We start from the raw sequence: 17,773 nt of genomic DNA, 5'->3' as shown, positions 1-17,773 counted from the left end.
TAAAGCTGTGTTTGATCTCAGGTGACTGCGCTGCTGTGCCTTAAACACGGTGAGTAAAAGCAAGGGTCACTTGTTGGGAGCAAGGAGGAGGAACAAATGGCTTTACACTCAAATACTTCCAGGGAAGGAGACTTTAATCTCCTTGCAGATAACTGGGAGAGGAAACTCAGAATGCTGTATCATGTGAATATGGTTCTTGCCTGCCTTGTATCACTGCGAGTTCTCAACACATCTGGGCTGAGAGCAGTTCCAGTAACATTCAAAAGTACTATTTTGGTTGGCACACTGGGGCTGTGGTAGATGCCAATTAGTAATGGCTCTTGGAAACAGCCTGCATTAAAACTGTCCCTGAACCATTCCCCGGAGAAATTATTCAATTAAGTACAGCTAAAATTAATGTCCATGGGTTTTGTTCGAATCAAACAAAATAAGCAGCTGGAGAAGGGAAAACTTCTCAGTGTGTGCTTTTAAAATAACAACTCTTAACTAATAACTGTGAGCTGGAACTGATAGCAGTGTTTGTTTTCCCAGTGTTGCTCTGTAGCTGAGGATGAGCTGGTGAGGGCTTCCACAGCTGATATCCTTGGCTGGTTCTGTGTCACCTCCACGCCTTCTCCAGTCACCATCTGCTGCTCCTGGACCTGCTTTCGAGAGGATGAAGTGTCCTGTGTTGCCTGGGGGTATCAAAGCTTGACCCAGATACAGTCAGATCTTTCAGGAAGGGTGAATGCAGGGTAGAAGGTGGGGTGGGCTGGAAGCAGCAGGCCTGGACACGTCCTTGGAGCAGGTGGCGAGGTTCTCTGTGGCAGAACAAACAGGTTCCTCCTGTTTTGGCACGTGTTAGCCCTGAGGGTGGTGAGGGTTTGGCTGGGGGAAGGTGAGGGCCGGTCCTGGGCACTCTGGGCTGGGTCCTGGGGCTGCTCCTCACCTCCCACGGGCAGGCAGAGGGCAGAGGGCTCAGGACAGCTCGTGCTCTCCACTCTGTGCCTTTGTCACTGCTGTCAAGAGCTCCAGGAGGCAGGAGCAGTCCTGGAAATGAAGGAGTTGCTGATCCTCTGGAAGAGTTCCTCAGGCAGGAGATGGCATGGCCTGGAGCTCCTCCAGTTGGGAGGCTCTGCCAGGAAAGCATGGAGTGCCTCGGGATGTGACCTGGGCACGGAGTAGGGCTGGGGCCTGGACACAGCTCCTGCTCCTCTGCCAGCAGGACAGGGACAGGGAAGGCTGGGAAATGTCCCTGTGCCACCTGGAGCTCATGGAGATCCCCCCTGGCCTCCCTGCTGTGCTCACCTTTGTAACAGAAATATTCCTGTAGGAATTATAAACTTTACCTCCGATTCACATCCTGACACATTCCCAGCAGGAGCCCAAGCAGAACTTCTGAACCCTCCTGTCCCCAAGGCCCATCATGATCCCTGTTAATTAAAAGAGCTAAAGAGTGAGGCAACTGGAACACAGAGGAACAAGCTGGTTTGACCCCTTGGAGAAATTTGTATTTTTGGGGATTTTAATGCTTACAGGAAGTTCTGCCAAAGAAGAGATTAAATGTCCTCAGTTAAATTTGGGATGGTGGAGGGAGGACTCTAGGTGTTTGCTGGAAGTGCAGAAATGAGCAGGGCAGGGGGTGTTGGTGTCCCAGTGCCGTGTGGAGCCATGAGCAGCATGGGGAGCTGAGGTGGAGCTGAAGGAGAAGCCCAGGAGTGCATTCCCGTGTTGCCTTTGGCACAGGGAGCTGCACACCTCACAGGGGCTGCAAAAGCCTGCCACGGCTGCAGCCAGGGAGAGAAATTAGGATTCCTGGCTTTGTACCTTTTTACTGCATTTTTTCTCTTTTCACTCTGCCTTGACATTACAGCTGGCACATCGTGCTGAGGTTCTTCAGGTTCCTGATGTGCTTCCATTATTTGCAATCTTCATTTCACAGCCCTGGCACTTGGAACAATGCTTTGCTTTCTTATTAACATGTAATTATGGGGTTTGAACATATAGAGGTTGGCATTCCCTATATGATTCATTGCTTTGGTATCCAGCTCTTCTCCTGAGGCACCAGAGACCTGAAGGAGGGAGGGAAAGCCTGCTTGGCTTCTCCACTAAATTCCAGCCTTACTGTAATTGCTTTTGTGTAGGGATTTTAGTTCTCTGTGTGTTTTCTTAGGGCTGACTGGAGTCTTCCATGACTCAGTGGGGTAGGCCATGGAGGTGCATTACTCATCGATAAATGCTATTGAGTGATCCATAAATTTCAATCCACGGAAAATCCAAACAATTCTAAGGAAACGTTTGGTCAGCAGCACCGCTCTGCTAAACTGATCAAACCTCAGGTTTGTTTCTCTCTTCCAGTGCTGAATTTCATGTGGCTGCTTTTGCTTGGGTTTTTTTTTTTTGAGTTTCTCATTTCCACGGACAGAATGGGTGCAGGTCAAAGATGGAGTTGCCAAAACCAAATGTGGCTCTTTAAAAGAAAACAAACAAACAAACAAAAAATCAATCAGTGTTAAGTCATGTATGTAGAACTCTAAAACCTGTTCTACTTCATGGGAAGAGATGGTCATCCTTCCCAAGGAATTCCATGAGTTAGGGAGAGGGATTTAAAAAAACCCAAGCAATTCATGTGCCCTCAGAAAGGTGGTTCAGCTGTGTGGGACACGGGGAGAGACAGGGAGACACAGGATGGAAAGGAACTGGGTCATTTTCCTGCTCTTGAGTGAGGAAAGATTCGAGAAACGCCCCATGGTTTCCTGAAAAATGGAACAGGTTCCTCATGCTCTCTAGCTCTGCCTCTGCCTGGCTTTCACTCCCGTAAGGAGCTGCTCAGTTCCCCAGAATCAGGTGTTTGAGCTGTCATGAAGGAGCTCCTCAGCAGGAGGAACATCACGGAGGGACAGGATCAGCGCCGTGTCCCGTGCTGCCCCACGCTGGGCCTCGTCCTCTCCAAAGTGAGGCTTTTTTGGCTGGAATGTGCACCTTGAGCCCTGTCCTGTAACTCTGTGTCCTGGCTGCTGCTGGGGCCCTGCAGAGGATGGTGGAATATTAATTTCTGGTGGGATCTCGGGCCCTGACAGTCCATTTGCTCCTTTATCCACTGGAGCACAGTGGGGCTGGCAAGGGAGGAAAGGCAGAGTGGCTCAGAGAGCTGCAGCAGAGGCTCCTGATCTCTGGAAAAGTTTGGGCTCCTCGTTTTGTTGGCAAAACAGAATTTCATTTGATTATTCCCTTCAGGCTGGCCAGGGAGGAGTTCCAGCACAAAGGGCACCCTCGAGGAGGTGAAGTGCTGGCGGGGGGACGGGCTGGTTTTGCCATCTGCCAAGTGGCTTTCCAGGGAAAACTGTTCCCTTGGAAAGCTTCTGGCCAGCTGTAGAAAGACTTGATGGCTGAGTTGACACAGAAGATGGGGCTGCCAGAGGCGTCCGGCCCCAGAGCGATGGGAAGGGCTGCTGGGAATGTCAGCAGAGACGTTGGGAATGTGGGAAAGGCAGCTGGGAGTGCTGCTGGGGGAGCTGTGGCTGGGCTGTGCTGCTGCTCGGGGCTGGGGGCGAGCCCAGGGCCTGAGCTTGTGGCCTTTGGAGGGGAAGCAGAGGAGAAGAGCAGAAGGATCTGTTTGGACAGCTCAGGCTGCTCCAGCACCTGGTGTGGCTCCGGCTTTGCGTTCCCTTCCTGCAGGGATGAGTTACAGCTCTGGCCTGGGGGGCTCCTGGCCCACGGGAGGCACTGAAATTATCCATGCCGTGGCTGGAGAGAAGCACAACCAGCTTTTGCAGGAGGTACCGGTGATTTCAGCAACTAAAACAGAACATTTCTGATTTTCATGGCAGCGGCAAAGTCTCTGAAGGAAGAGGGAAATGAGGAATGAGCTTTTTTTCCTGAGAAATTCCTAGGATCCCATACAATTTCTTCTGCTCAATTTTTTATCATCTGTTTTCCCTTGGTGTCCTTTACATAAATCTTTCCTTTTTTCAGCTCTTAGCAGATGTGGTTTCAGGGATGTGTGTAAGTCCACCCTTACCACTGCTGCCAGGTTGTTCCTTTGCACTTTTAATGCAAATTATTAAAGAAAATGAAAATTTATTTGGTTTTGGGAAAAAAAAAAATAAAATAGGAGGAGGTTTTTCTCACTTTGCTCAGGCTTTTTCCAGTAAACACCTCTCCCCTTCCTGGGAGGCAGAGTTATGTTGGAATGGGAGAGGGCTGCCCTTCCAGCCTCTCCCACCTCTTCCTCAGGGATGCTTCTTCTGACCTGGACCCACGCTCAGCCTGCTCTGCACTGTCCAGGACACATTGCCTAAGATCAAAAACCGCTGCTGTGTGATTTTGAACAAAAAAAAAAAAAAGTCAGGTATTTCAGAACATATCACCCTACATTTTTCCTGTCATGTGCTGGCTTTGCTGCTCCTTCCTTGAGTGTTTTCTTTGTAAGGCCCATGTGTGGGATTGATCCCGGTTTCCTGAGGGGCTGCCCCTGCCCTCTCCATGGTTGCAGGGACCAGGAAAGCACTACAGCCATGCTTGTGTCCCCAGAGAAGAGCTGCCATGACTTTTGTCCTCTCTGTCCGTGCTGCCCTCAGATCCCACCGTTACTTTGCTGTCTGACACGTAGCTGAAGAAACCCTGCCCTTGTTGAGGGCTCCATCCCAGCTTTTATAGCTTGGATCACCAGGAAAAGCTCCCAGATGTGTAGGGACAGGTGGTGAGGAGAGTGGAGTGCCTCTGCTTTCCTGTGGGGGCCGGACACTTCCCATGGGGAATGTTGGGCTGCCTCAGCTCCTGTCAGCTCCAAAACCTCCTGCCTGGCTGGTGGCTGGTGCTGCAGCACAGGGACACGTGTGCAGGGATGGGGACAGCTGTGACAGGGGGTTTTGAGCAGTTCCTGCTGAGGGAGCAGCTCCTGGCCACGCTCACCTCCAGCACTGACCTTCAAACTTCTCCCACTTCAGCTGTGCTTAAGTGACTCCGAGTTTAGTGCTGGGGTTGGGCACTGGGTTTTTATCTTCTGCTTCAAGATCCTGCTTCCCTGAAAGGAGACCTTGGCTAAATTTGTGTTCCTGGCTGAGTTGTGGTTTGCAGTGCCATGTTACAGGAATGTCCTTTGGAAGGTCACCAGCAGCCAGCCTGCCTTCCCCGTCTGCTCCCTCCCGCCGGGGGGACCTGGCTCCTTCCCTCTTTTCAGGTCTCTCTCCATCTTTTTTTAGCCTGTTCCTTGCACAGCCAGCTAAATGGGAGGTGATAGAACATGGAATTGCCAGCTTGAAGGGCAGAGATGGGTCAGGAAAGGTGGGAACCTGTGGAGTGTCAGTGCTCTGAGGAGTTCCTTAGCCATAGATTACTTGGTGCCCACCTTGGAAATCCATTGCTGATTTCCTACTCTGCCTTATCCAACACTGATTTCCTTTGCATTGGGAGAAACATTTCATTCACAGGGAGGTTGAGTGCTGCCCTGTGCTTGGATGGATGGATGGATGGATGGATGGATGGATGGATGGATGGATGGATGTTTCTCCTCAAGGGCACTCTGGCCTGGGGAACTTGCTGAGCTGGACTTCTGGCTCAGCTGGGAGCGGGGTCAGAACCTCCTTGTGCTTCCTCTCCATTGCAGCTGCTCAGACCTCCAGGTCCTGCCATGAGCACTCCAGAATTCTCCAGGTCCCAACTGAGACATCAATGGTCTGGGTGCTTGTGGAGCTTTGGGCTGTGTGTTTGGTGAAATGCCCTGTTCCCCAGGAACCTGACTGTGTCACAAAACATGTTATAAATATAAATATATATATATATATATATATGGAGAAATGCTTCTTGCAGGGTGTCCAGGGCCATCCTTTGATTCAGAAATGAGTCCTGGCAGGGCGATGGGGAAAGGAGACGCTCTACACAGACTCCCAATTGCACTGCCTTGGGCTTTGAAATGATGACAGAAAATTTTCCTGCTCACATTTGTTCTCATTTAGCTACAGCTTGTTCACCAGGATGTTTTTCAAGGAGGGTCTGGTCAGTGTTGGCAGAGGAAAGTCTCCAATTTCCCAAGCATGCTTATCACTTTGTCCTTGACAACGATGGGAACTTGCGGCATTTTTTTTCATGGAGAGGCAAACACGAGCAGTCCTGCCCTTGCAGGCAGCATTGTCCTGCTCTTCCTGTGTGCTGAATCATGCAGGACAGATAATGTTTCCCCAAAATATTGTTGGCTTTGCAGATGTCAGACCTGGGAAAATTGGGTGGAAGGGGGAGGAGAGAGAATATCTGAACTGCAAACCGAACAAACCTTGTAGCTCAAACAAAGCGCCTCCCATCCCTTGGGAAAATGTGTTTTGGTGTAGGATGGACAATACTGTGTGTGAAATTATTGATGAACAATAATTTTTAGTATTGCAAACAACTTTAGAAATATGGAGGGTTTGTGTCTGGAATGGAAGAGTTTTGGTGGGGTGCATGGGTCAGATCCAGAGGATAAAACACAGGGAAGTGGTTGATGTTTGCCCTCTGCCCTCCCTTCGTGGGGATTCAGGGATGGTTTGGTCTGCAGGACATGAATCAGGAGCTGATGTTTTAGGAAAGCTGTATATTTTCAAAGTACAGGATATTTTAGATGCTGATATCATTTTACATAGGGATTCACTGGAGATGACAGTGTTGTGGAGCAGATGGAAACACGCACTGCAAGGACGATGCTCAAATGTCTCAGCTCTCCGGGAGAGCAAAACCTGCGTGCTTCATGTGCCTTGGACGTTTCCTTTGTGCCTGCAGAACTTTGATAATTTTATGTACTTTTTGTTATCTCTATGTACAATCAGGCTGGTTTTATCTGTATTTGATACAATGCTTGTTCCTTGATAAGACTGAGAACATAAACACCCTCCATAATGAACATCTGGGACCTGAGGGAGCAGCTGGAGCTGTGTCAGGAGAGGATTAGGTTGGATTTTAGGGAAAGGTTCTTCCCCCAGAGGGTGCCCAGGCTCCCCAGGGAATGGGCACGGCCCTGAGGCTGCCAGAGCTCCAGGAGAGCTTGGACAGTGCTCCAGGGATGCCCAGGGTGGGATTGTTGCGGGGTCTGGGCAGGGACCCATGATCCCTGTGGGTCTCTTCCAGCTCAGGAGTTTCTGTGATCTACTCTGGGAAGGTGAATAGTGGAGAAAACCATTCCCATTCAATGCCTGGTGTCACGGGGAAGACAGCAGGGAAGCTGCAGGAACTGATGTTGCACCCTGGCACTACTCTCGTAAAGACAAGGGCTCCTTGTGTCACAGGGAAGTTTGGGAGGTACAAGGAATGTCCTCTTCACTGTCATCCCCTTTTTCCTTGTAGCAACATTTGGGAAATGTTTTGTTTGAAGGAATACAGTCAAAACAATAAAGGCTTAATAATAAGAGCCCTGTCCTGTTGACGGGAGTTGTGTTCTTTAAATGTTCTTTAACCCTCTACCATCATCCATGCAGGGTTATGATCCATAAATTTGGGCAGGATATCACTTAGCCTTGCTAACTGGGTGCTGTGTGCTCTGTGTTGCTTAAGGGCCACTGAACCCAGGGTTTCCTCAGGGCAGAGCTGCAGGGCCAGGCCCTGCTGGGCTACAGAGGAGCCGAGGGCACAGCCACTGTCCCCAAGGCCAGCTCAAAGGCAGGCAGGACTTACAGAGGTGGGGATCAATAGTGGGGAGGGTGCTGGAAGCAGAGCAAGAGGCTGTGCAGCAGCACTCAGGGCTTGGCTGCTGTCCTCTGCTGATTTATCCTGCACAAAGGAAGCCTTTCCTACCTGCGGGCCCGAGGGCAGCCAGACATGGTGTGTTCAGACACCAGAAGCACTGGCTGAGTGTTCCAGGGAAATCAGAGCGTAACAGGCAGTGAGAGGGAAATTTAGTGCCTGAATGTGGCTTTCAATTTTCAGCCATCCCATCAACCACTCTCACTGCAAGCCTTGTACCAGCTTTGCTTTCCATGACAAAATTAAAGCCATCACTTACAGGAGGTTGAGGGTGGCTTGGCTTGAAGTTTTCCTTTCTCCTCTCTTAAAACTCGATGTAGGGGAAAGTTTGCCCACTTGCCTTTTCCCAGAGGACTTTGTGGGCAGCAGGGAGAGCTGCCAGACCCACAGCTCCAGGAGGGAACCATGGCAGGACTTTGTGGCCTCAGTGACTGCATGGTCAGGACTGCACTGGGTGCTCTCAGAAGCCTTTATGAAGATGGTGGATGTGGTTTAGTGATGATGTTGTGACCAAGTGTTGAGCTGCTGTTCCAGGGACTGAAATTCCAGATTTCCTATCGCATAGGCACTAATTTCCTCACTTTGGCTCAGTGAGGGAATTCACCTCAGCTTCATGGCTGCCCTCACCCTGCACTCCCTGACCTCCCAGACTGATGCTGCTGTTTCAGGCTGTATTTTCTCCACTTCAGGCTGTACTTTCTCCTCCACAGCCGCAGTGGAGCTCTCCCGGGATCTGGACCTCAGTGATGTGAGCACTGGTCTGTCCCATTGCAGGATGCAGCTGCTTCCCATTCTGGAGCTTTCAGCAGGAGGGTGGTTGAGCTCAGAGTTGCTCAGGGGTGCTGTGGGCTCAGATTTCATGTCCCTGTTCCTCTTTCCCCAGAGATCATCGACGATCTCACGAACCTGGTGGAGAACACGGACGACCGGCTGCGCAACCAGACACGGCATGTGAAGATGGTGGACAAGAAATCAACGTCCTGCGGTAGGAAATGGCTCCAGCACAAATCACTCGATACCAGGGCAGTTCTTAACCGATGATGTGCATTATTAACTGCTGCTAATTGCTGTGCAATGCGCTCCCCACCGAGGACAGCTTCTTTCAGAGGCACAAACCCCAGCACGCCGAACATCTCCAGCAGGTTTGACTGGCGGTGCTGAAGTGCTGGTGCAGTTAATTTCCTTGAGCCATTTGACTCCAGCATTGCACAATATCCTGATTGTATGAAATGGGTTGAAATTAGAGCGGTGCATGTTAATTAGCTTTACACAAACTTGCTACCAGCTCTCACAAAGCTGGCACAGCGGGGAGCGAGGCGGCAGGAGAGCTCCTGGGGTGTCCTGCAGGAATGAGCTCTTAACCCAGCAGCACTCAGAGCCTGCCAGGCATGCAGTCCTTCCTGGTGACTCGTGAAGTGATGTGCAGGCTGTTGAAGCTAAACTGGGCTCCCTCTCCAGCCAGCCAAGGAGAGGTGATAATCACAGGCAGGTTTGGATGAAGAGCTGAGGGTTGGTAGCACTGACCAGGAGAGGATGCTGTTGATGGTGGCAGAAAATGTCTTTATGTAGGGAGAGGGACTGGCTGAGGGGTGAAGTCCCTGGGGAGGTGGTGGCAGTTTAGTTCTGGAAGCAGTATGTCTGGTTCTGGTGTCTGTGGTTTTTATTGTGCTGGAAGACTCACAGTTCTCTACAGAAATCTGACTTACAGTCAGAAGTTGTTGAAATTTGGTTTATGTAGTTCAGTAAAGAGAAAGCCAAGGGCTGGTGTGGTCACAACCTGTTTGTGGCTGGAGGGAGATTTCATTCTGTGGAGTGAGGCTGCAGAAGCTCCCCAGCTTAGACTGGCAATCAAGCATCTTTCCAGCACTGAAAATTCCAGGGATTTATTTGGTTCTCCATCAGTGATAACGTTTTGAAAGCTTGGTTGATGTAGGCTGATGAAAACCTGTGGCTTCTTCTGGAGGTTAAAGTTGACTTGTCAGAGTCATTTGTCTCCGAGTTCTCTCGTACCAACTGCAGATGGAATTAAAGGCGTGACTACAGAGTTCATGACTGACTCTTTTATTTTAGATCGTGAATGTTGATGCAAGATGGATTTAATTTAAAACTAAGTGCACTTGAATGATGCTGAGTACCCCTGTGTGCCTTTGGAGGCTCCCCTTAATTCCTGTGGCTTCGTTTTCCTCACGAGTCCAGGGCAGCTCAGCTCGATCTGGGGGGTGGCCAGGGAGTCAGTCCCATGGCATCCACGCGGGATTTCTCCCCATCTTCAGGTTCCTCATGCAAGTGCAGCCCCAGACCTGTTGCTGCATGATGAGGCTGTCTCTTTAACCTGGGAAGCCCATCCTGGCTGCCTGGGGGATTTCAGAGGAGGAGGATGGGAGAAGTGAAGGCTGGGAGGATTGCTTGGGGGTGACCTCTCTCACCCTTTGCACATTGAAAAACATTTTGCTTTGGTGAGAAGTGCTGCCTCTGGTGCCTGTTCCCTCTGCTCCCATAGGTCTTCCTGTGTTTGCATAACAATTTGGGCATAAGTAAACACCATATTGCCTCAGATGGCTGCTCCCCCCTGCCCAGGCAGAGGTTTGGAGCAGCACTGCTGAGGACACGGGTTCCCATCCCTTTTCCACCCTTACCCCTGACACTGGAATGAAGTGCTGTATGGAGATGAGAAATACCCTCATATGAGGATTCATATGAGAAATACCTGTACATATGATTATCCCTGGAATGAGGCCAAGCAGCAGGAAAACTGGCACCTGCCAGGGGACTCTGTCATTGTGCCTTTTTATCATTTAAATTGATAAAATCTTCAGTAACTCTTTGGATTTGGTGTCTTACTTTGGATTTAAAGCAGGGTGAAGTGCTGAGCCTTCCCCCTTGCTCACCCCATCCCTACTCAGGCCGTCTCCACTCTGTTCCAGCATGTGGCTGTTAATGTGTTTTTCCCTCCTTTTTGAAATCACGATGTCTTTTTATTTCCCTGATGAGTGCCTGTGCTGGAGCCACGGGCTGTGGATACAAGCAGAATACACTGGCTGGAATAATGGAATAATCCCTGTTTTACAAGCAGGAATGTAATACATTAATGGGTGTGTCTTTGTTAGCAGCCAGCATAATCATAAAATCAAAGTCTTGCTGGTGAAACCCAGTTTTAATCAATATTTCAACATCTCCATCTCATGCAAACCTCATTCCCAGCTGTGGGGGCTGTTCCCAGTGCTGGGATTGGCATTACCTGCCTGGCCCAGGAGCTGCCTCAGCCTGGCACAACCCCTCAGGGGTTGTTTCATTCACAGCTGCTTTTCTGTGCCATTTTTCTCGCTGGCCCAGGAGCTGCTGACAGTGCCAGCCCTGCCATGCCCAGGGAAGGCTGTCCTGTCTCCCTCGGTGGCCTCGGGCAGCCCCACACTGGTGGCACTGGGAACTCCCAGGGATGGCAGCGGAAGAATAACCACGGGATAGACTCCAGCCTGCTGTATTTATGAAATTGTTGTTGAAAATCATCAGTCATCCACAGGCAAATGTTTGCACACTGCCTGGCATTGTTTTATCCCTTCCAGTGCGTGCTGGGTGTTAGGAGGGGTGCTGGGACATATAAGTTGTTTAGATTTCAGAAATTTGCATTGAGCTTTCACCAGAGTGTTCACGCAGATCATCAGTCAAGTGTCAGGCTGTCTGTACCAGCTTTGCTCCAGGAATGGCTGTGTGCACAATCCTGACTTTTCAGCCTCTGGTGCTCTTGGGTTGCTTTGTCCTCTCTCTTCCAGCTCAGGCACCTTTAGGGCTTTCAGTAGAGTAACACTCACTATTTCTCAGTAACTCTTTTTTAGAAACTTTGACCCTTAGAATGTCCTCTTAAGAACTGCATTTAAAATTTTGTGAATAAATTGAAGTATAATTACTGTTGAGATGCTGGGGATGTCATGGTTTAACCCCAGCCCCCCAGAGCCACTCTCTCCCTGTCCCCACAGGAGCCATTCCTTCAGTCTGTGGGCCAGCCCTGGGGAATGTCTGTGAAAAGTCCAGAAGATGTTCCTTCCTCCTCCCCTTGTTCCCAGCCTGGCTGAAAACAGGGGTTTGATGTTTCTGGGTAACTTTCCCCCCATCCTCGAGTGTTGTAGTGGGATTTTTTGTTTGGTTATTTTCCCTAAAGACACGAGTAGGAAGCTCCCTGCAGAGGATGGTTAAGCCAGGCTTTGGCTGTGATCAGAACACCCTCAAGTGTTTGTGTCTGCAGGAGCCAAGGGGATTTTAGTAGCTCAGGGCACAGCTGGAAGCCCTGTTGGCAGATGTGACCTGTGCAGAGGTGGTTGCATCTGAGCTGGGCAATGTGTGGAGTCAGAAATGCTCTCCAGGTCCTGCTGAACCAGACCACGAGCTGGGGAGGGAACCTGGGCATTGCTGGTTCCACTCCTGGTCCTACCCCAGTCACTCTCTGCTGCTCTCCTGTAGCAGGGAGAAAAGCTACTTTTATTTCCTGGGGAAGCAACACAGAAAATCATGACTTTGTCACGGTGAAAACAAGCACAAAAAAAAAAAAAAAGAGAGCTTTTATTTCTGTCAGATGAGTCTGTGTCCATCCCTTTCCAGGCAGCCTGAGGGCAGCAAACCATGTTCTCCCTGTGTGCATCCCTCTGCCCTTTCAGATAATTGAGGAGGACGAGGAACAACCACAGCAAATCCCCTTCTGGGGCAGCACCTGAGTCCTGGAGAGCAGCACCCCACTGCACACAGGTGCCTGAGCAGTTTTCCCCTTCCCTGCTTTCCTCCTGTTCCACAAGATGGCAATGCACTCTAATCACCTCTCTCAGCCCCAGGTAGAGGCTCTCAGCTCCCCTTTGCCTTCCTGCTGAGGAAGGGGCTGGGGATGCCAAAAGCGGCGTATAAACTACATTGAATTAATCTGTACCAGGTGGGTTGTTTTTTAAATCTTACCAAAACACCTGAATTAAAAACAGAGCTTTGCTAAACCCAGTAATTGGAGTTTTTGGAAGGTTTGGCTTGTTTTAAAACAGGGTAGCCTGGATTATATAAGGTTTCCTCCAGAAAATAATGATTCATGCAGGCTGGAGCCTTTTTCTGCCAGGTTCTGTGATCTCTCTGTTCTAAGTTTTGCTTATTTTTGCCATGGATTTAATTTGTTTTATAAATTACGATGGCAGTTGCTCAGGTTTGTTCCTCTGACGTGTCCTGTGTATTTAGATGAGCAAGTCCCCATCCATTTGTTTTTTTCTCAGTGGAGAGGAGGAGCTGGTTCAGTTGCCATGAAATCAGCCTTTCCTGCAATCTGACTCTTGGAGAAGTTACACTGATATTCCTCCCTGACAACTGCACTGCTCTGAGTCACCTGTCCAGCCTTTGCTGGGATGAGATTTCTTGGCCTGGCAGCTCCTGTATTTCCCTGAGATGAGGCCCGTGCTGGTGGCAGTGGCCCCAGCCTGGTGCTCACTCCTGCAATGTCCTTGTGCCCTCCAGCCAGCTCATGGCCTTCTCTGCCTCCTCTTCCTCAGTTCCCTCCTCACACTCTATTCACTTCTCAAATATTAGCTTGTGCTGAGGTGTTGGAATGGATTCAGCTGATGAAAGTGGATAGACCTAAGCAGTCATAAACAGGGGTTTTTTTTTTGAAAAAAAAAGTGGTTTGGATTTGCTTTATGAGTCCCCTTCCAGGTGGGAAGCACAGCATGTCCTGGTGCAGTCAGCTCTGTGTGTGTTGAGAATGAAAAGATGGGACCTTCTGGGTCAGAGGATCCCTTCACGATAAATTTCTGAGAACAAGTTTGTTTTTTCCCCCCCATTACTCCTATTGGAAGGCTGAAATGGTCATAAACTTATTTCCAGCCTGGACTTGTCAGGGATACTTCATGATGGCCATGTGCAGCCCTTGTTCTGCTGTCCTGAATAGTTCTTTCCTCTTTTTTATTTATTCACTCAAAAGTGTGTGTCCAAGAGATCACCCAGTGTGCCCTCACAGCTTTTGCTTTCCAGGGCTGAACAAGTGTCTTTACATTTTAATCTCCTAAATTAATCTGTTTTCTGCCAAGTCTTTTTTTACATTTCTTTTAATTCATTTTACTTAAACCTTTTGGATGTTTAACCACAGGAGCCAAGTGCAGCATCCCTGGAGCCTTCTCACAGCTCTGGGTTTCTATAAGCCCTATAACCTGCCTTGTCCAGCAGCTCCAGCACTTCTCTGGCTGTTGGAAATACTGCAAGTCCAGCATGGTGGAGCCTCAGTCATTTTGGTTTTGAGCTGTTTGCTTGGGCTTTTCTCACTCTTGAACATTATTCACTCAAGTTCATTTTCTTTCCAGCTAACAGCAAAAACTATTGTTTATCCCCAGTGCGTGGCTTCCTCTCCCATCTCATGGAATTTCAACCTTCCTCCATTCATCTTCACAGTTACCAATTTTTTCCCCCGTCCAGTCCCAGCTTTCCTGTGTGCTGGTGCTGCTTTCCAGCTTTGTGTCAGCAGCAGATTTCATTAGCACACTCACTTCTTGTGCCAAGGTCATTAATAAAAGTATTTACTAAGATCTGCCTGCTGACCATTCCTGGAGGAGCTCTGCTGGTGACCTCCATCCATTCCGATCCTTCTTTCAACGCCGCTTCCCCTTTCACCAGTTTCCTGCCCTTCCAGTTCTGCTAATCCCCAGTTTTTCATTTCAGGATTTCCCACGTGGGGCTGGATCACTTTGCTGAAGTCTGTGTGGATAGGATCCATCTCACTTCCTTTGTCTAGAAAATTCATTATCTGACCAGCTAACCTGGTTAGCTCTGTGCTCTGATTTCCCTTCAGTGCACTCCCAGTGTTTTCTACCTTCTTTTCTTTTTGGTTTCCTGTTCTAATTAGTGTTGGTTTGCTCTGGAGCCTCCATCCTGCCCAGCTTGGTCAGACAGGCCCAGAGTTGCTCATATCTGTTTTTTCCTTACATTTTGTGGGTGGCAGTTGTGTGGGTGCTGCAGTTCCCCTCTGGCTCTGGAGGGATCCCTAATTTTGGGATACATGTCCTGGCTAAGGCCCAGTTTGAAGGAAAGGGTCTGGGTGCATCAGTCCTGCCGTCATTAACCAGCTCGTTTCATTTAATGAGAGTTCATCCTGTGGCACCGAGACCCTCCAGAGCCACCACAGCCTTTTCCATGCTCCCATAGCTCAGTGCATTCAACCAGTGATCATTTCAAATCACAGAATCACAGAGTCACCAAGGCTGGAAAAGGTCCTGAGATCATCAAGTCGAGGTGTCACCCCAGCATCACCACTAATCCATGTCCTCAAGAGCCACATCCACATGTTTTTTGAACACCTCCAGGGATGGGCACTCCAAACCTCCCTGGGCAGCCCCTGCCAAAGCCTGAGCTCCCTTTCCATGGGGAAATTCTTGCTGCTTTCCCCCCTGAGCCTCCCCTGGCCCAGCCTGAGGCCGTTCCCTCTCCTCCTGTCCCTGTTCCCTGGCAGCAGAGCCCGACCCCCCCGGCTGTCCCCTCCTGCCAGGGACTTGTGCAGAGCCAGAATTCCCCCTGAGCTCCTTCTCTCCAGGCTGAGCCCCCTCAGCTCTCAGCTGCTCTTCCCAGCTCTAATCCCTTCCCTGGACACACTCCAGCCCCTCCATGTCCTTCTTGTCATCAGGGGCACAAAACTGCCCCCAGCACTGGAGGTGCCCCCAGCAGTGCCAGCCCAGGGGACAGGCCCTACCCTGGAGCTGTGGCCACAGGGACAGCCCAGGGACCAATGGCCTCTTGTCCTGGCTCGTGTCCAGCCACAGTCCCCCAGGACCTTTCCCACCAGGCACTCTCCAGCCACTGTCCCCAGCCCCTTCCCCTGTGCCTTTTTCCATCTGTGGTGACCCAAGAGCTTCTCCCTGCATATTGGTGGATCCCTGGGTGGATCCCTGGGTGGTGACAGCAGATGGAGACAGGAGCCAAATGGTTTATCCAGGCTGCACAGCAGGTGTGGTACAAACCCAGGGTGGAGGGCAGCCACAAATGGGTAAAACCAGGAGGGGCAAAGTCCCTTTCCTGGGGCACACTGCCTAGGGACTGCTTCCCAAGAGATTGCAGGAAAAACCCTGCTCAGCACCTCGGCCGTTCAGCAGCTCAGCCCCAATTGTGAGGACACCCCGAGAGTGGCATTTCTGGGACTGGGCTGTGAGATGTAAATCAAGCAGAGGTTGAAACCTGGAGCAGTGAAATGCCATCCCTCCCCATCAGGAGACAGGGCGAGGGGAGAGGGGGAGCAAAAGGCAATAGAGATCTTCTTAATTACATTTGCATATGCAGCTGTTCAAACAGACTGAACTTCACCAGTGCCTGTTCATACCTATCAGGAGATTTAGGGCAGCTGTTGTCAACCCACATAGTGGGATCCTACAAATCTGCTGGTAAAATATGCCCCTGGGCACCCTGCTCACCCAAGCTGTCCATCACTGCAAAAGGCCAAGCAATTAATTATATTTCAATATGGAAAAAAATGGAATTGTGTGAAACATCCAAGGGCGACGGCTTACGGCTTGGTTTCCAAGGGTACATGTTGCAGAATTAAATCATTAATTTATATTTCTGAAAACAGTGATGAAATGTGTTAATTTGTACATTACCAAAGAGGCTCGAACTTGCCTCCTTCTGCCTTTTCTTTCCTAATATGCTCAATGACAAAATAATTGCTCTCCCTGATCTGGAGCTGAAATACAACGGTGTTCAGGCTCGGGGGTTTCATGCTACGTTAAAAACCTAAATTAGGGGGAAAAGCATCTGGGTTAAACGTTTGTAAGAATTCTTGCAGACTGAAATTCTGCCTTAATCTTTAGCCCCCAAATGCTGAGCCTTCTGCAGCCTCTCTTGGCCGTGTTACCCTGAATCCACCCCAAGCCAGAGCTGTGCTGAGCACACAGGGCCTGGGCAGAGCGAGGGTCCAGCATCTGGAATTCTGCTTCCCAAGCCCCGGGCACTGCAGGGACACAACAATGCACGGAGGATGTGGTCAATGGAGAAATTAGTCTGCTAGGGACAAGTGGTTATGTTGTCTCTTCAGGGCTTTGTGAGATGCATGGAGGATGCTGATCCCACCAGAATCCGGGGATATAAATCAGCAGGGGCTGGGATCTCAAATATTTCTTGTTTTGCCAAAGTGCAGTAGGACTCCTGCCATCATGCCAGTGGGCTGGAGGAAAAGTGTCCCCAGGGACATGGGAAGAGCAGTAGAAAAGCCCTGCTCTTGTGGGGGATCTGTCAGGTCTGGGGCAGGGGGACATTTCTGGTGTTGCTTTAGAAAATGCGTTGATTTAAGGTGAAAATCAGTATTTTTGTGTGGCATTCATCTGGTGGTACTCAAACACAGGAGCCCTGCTGTGTCAATGCAGAGTGACAGCAAAGCCATGCTCATCCCACCTCTGGGCCTGGTGGTTGTGTTTTGGGCAGGGATGAGGGGTCAGTGTGTGGCCAGGGCAGTGTCACTGTTCCAGGGAACACTGTGGGATGGGGGCCATGTGGGGCTCAGGTGGGAGCAGCCCCACAGAGTTTGGGGGACCCTGTGACCCCCAGGAGGTTCAGCAGTGCCAAGTGCAGGGTCCTGCACAGGGGTCAGAGAGATCCCAAAGCAGCCTGGGTGGGGATGGATCAGGAACAGCCCTGAGGAGAAGAACTTGGGGTACTGGTGATGAGAAGCTCAACATTCCCTGGCCGTGTTCTCTGGCCCCCAGGGCTGAGCCCCAGCGTGGGCAGCAGGGTGGGGAGGGGGATTCTGTCCCTGTGCTCAGGTGAGACCCCACCTGCAGAGCTGCCCCAGCCTGGGGAACAGCAGCAGGAGCTGCTGGAGAAAGCCCAGAGGGGAAATGGTCAGAGAGCTGCTGGGGAGAGCTGGGGGTGTTCACCTGGAGAGGCTCCAGGGAGAGCTCAGAGCCCCTTGCAGGGCCCAAAGGGGCTCCAGAGAGCTGGTCTTGGGCAGGGGTGTGTATTTACACATCTCTGCAGATCACACCCCGTGGCTTTGGCCTCACTGCTGCAGCCCTGGGGAAGGTGCCTGCAATGTCCCCATCACCTGGGCTACCTGCCTGCTTGCCCAAGGGCCCAGGTGGGCTCTGTGCCC

General features: G+C 50.5%; 1 protein-coding gene across 7 annotated transcripts in view; it reads left to right on the top strand.

Moving 5' to 3' along the window:
* Positions 1 to 17,773, top strand: part of STX8 (syntaxin 8) — a 106,798-nt gene that overhangs the window by 45,108 nt on the left and 43,917 nt on the right. For all 7 annotated transcript variants that reach the window (XR_015277945.1, XM_086857087.1, XM_086857085.1 and 4 more), the window contains exon 7: positions 8,573 to 8,674. Coding sequence is in view for 6 of the 7 variants with exons in the window: in XM_086857087.1 (XP_086713213.1) it covers positions 8,573 to 8,674 (102 nt within the window). In the remaining variant the exon portion in view is untranslated. The remainder of the gene's footprint in view (positions 1 to 8,572; positions 8,675 to 17,773) is intronic.

This window comes from Cyanistes caeruleus, chromosome 19 (assembly GCF_971803275.1).
Source record: "Cyanistes caeruleus chromosome 19, bCyaCae1.hap1.1, whole genome shotgun sequence".
In the NCBI taxonomy this organism is placed as follows: Eukaryota; Metazoa; Chordata; class Aves; order Passeriformes; family Paridae; genus Cyanistes; species Cyanistes caeruleus.
This window is presented reverse-complemented; position numbering and strand designations above follow the sequence as displayed.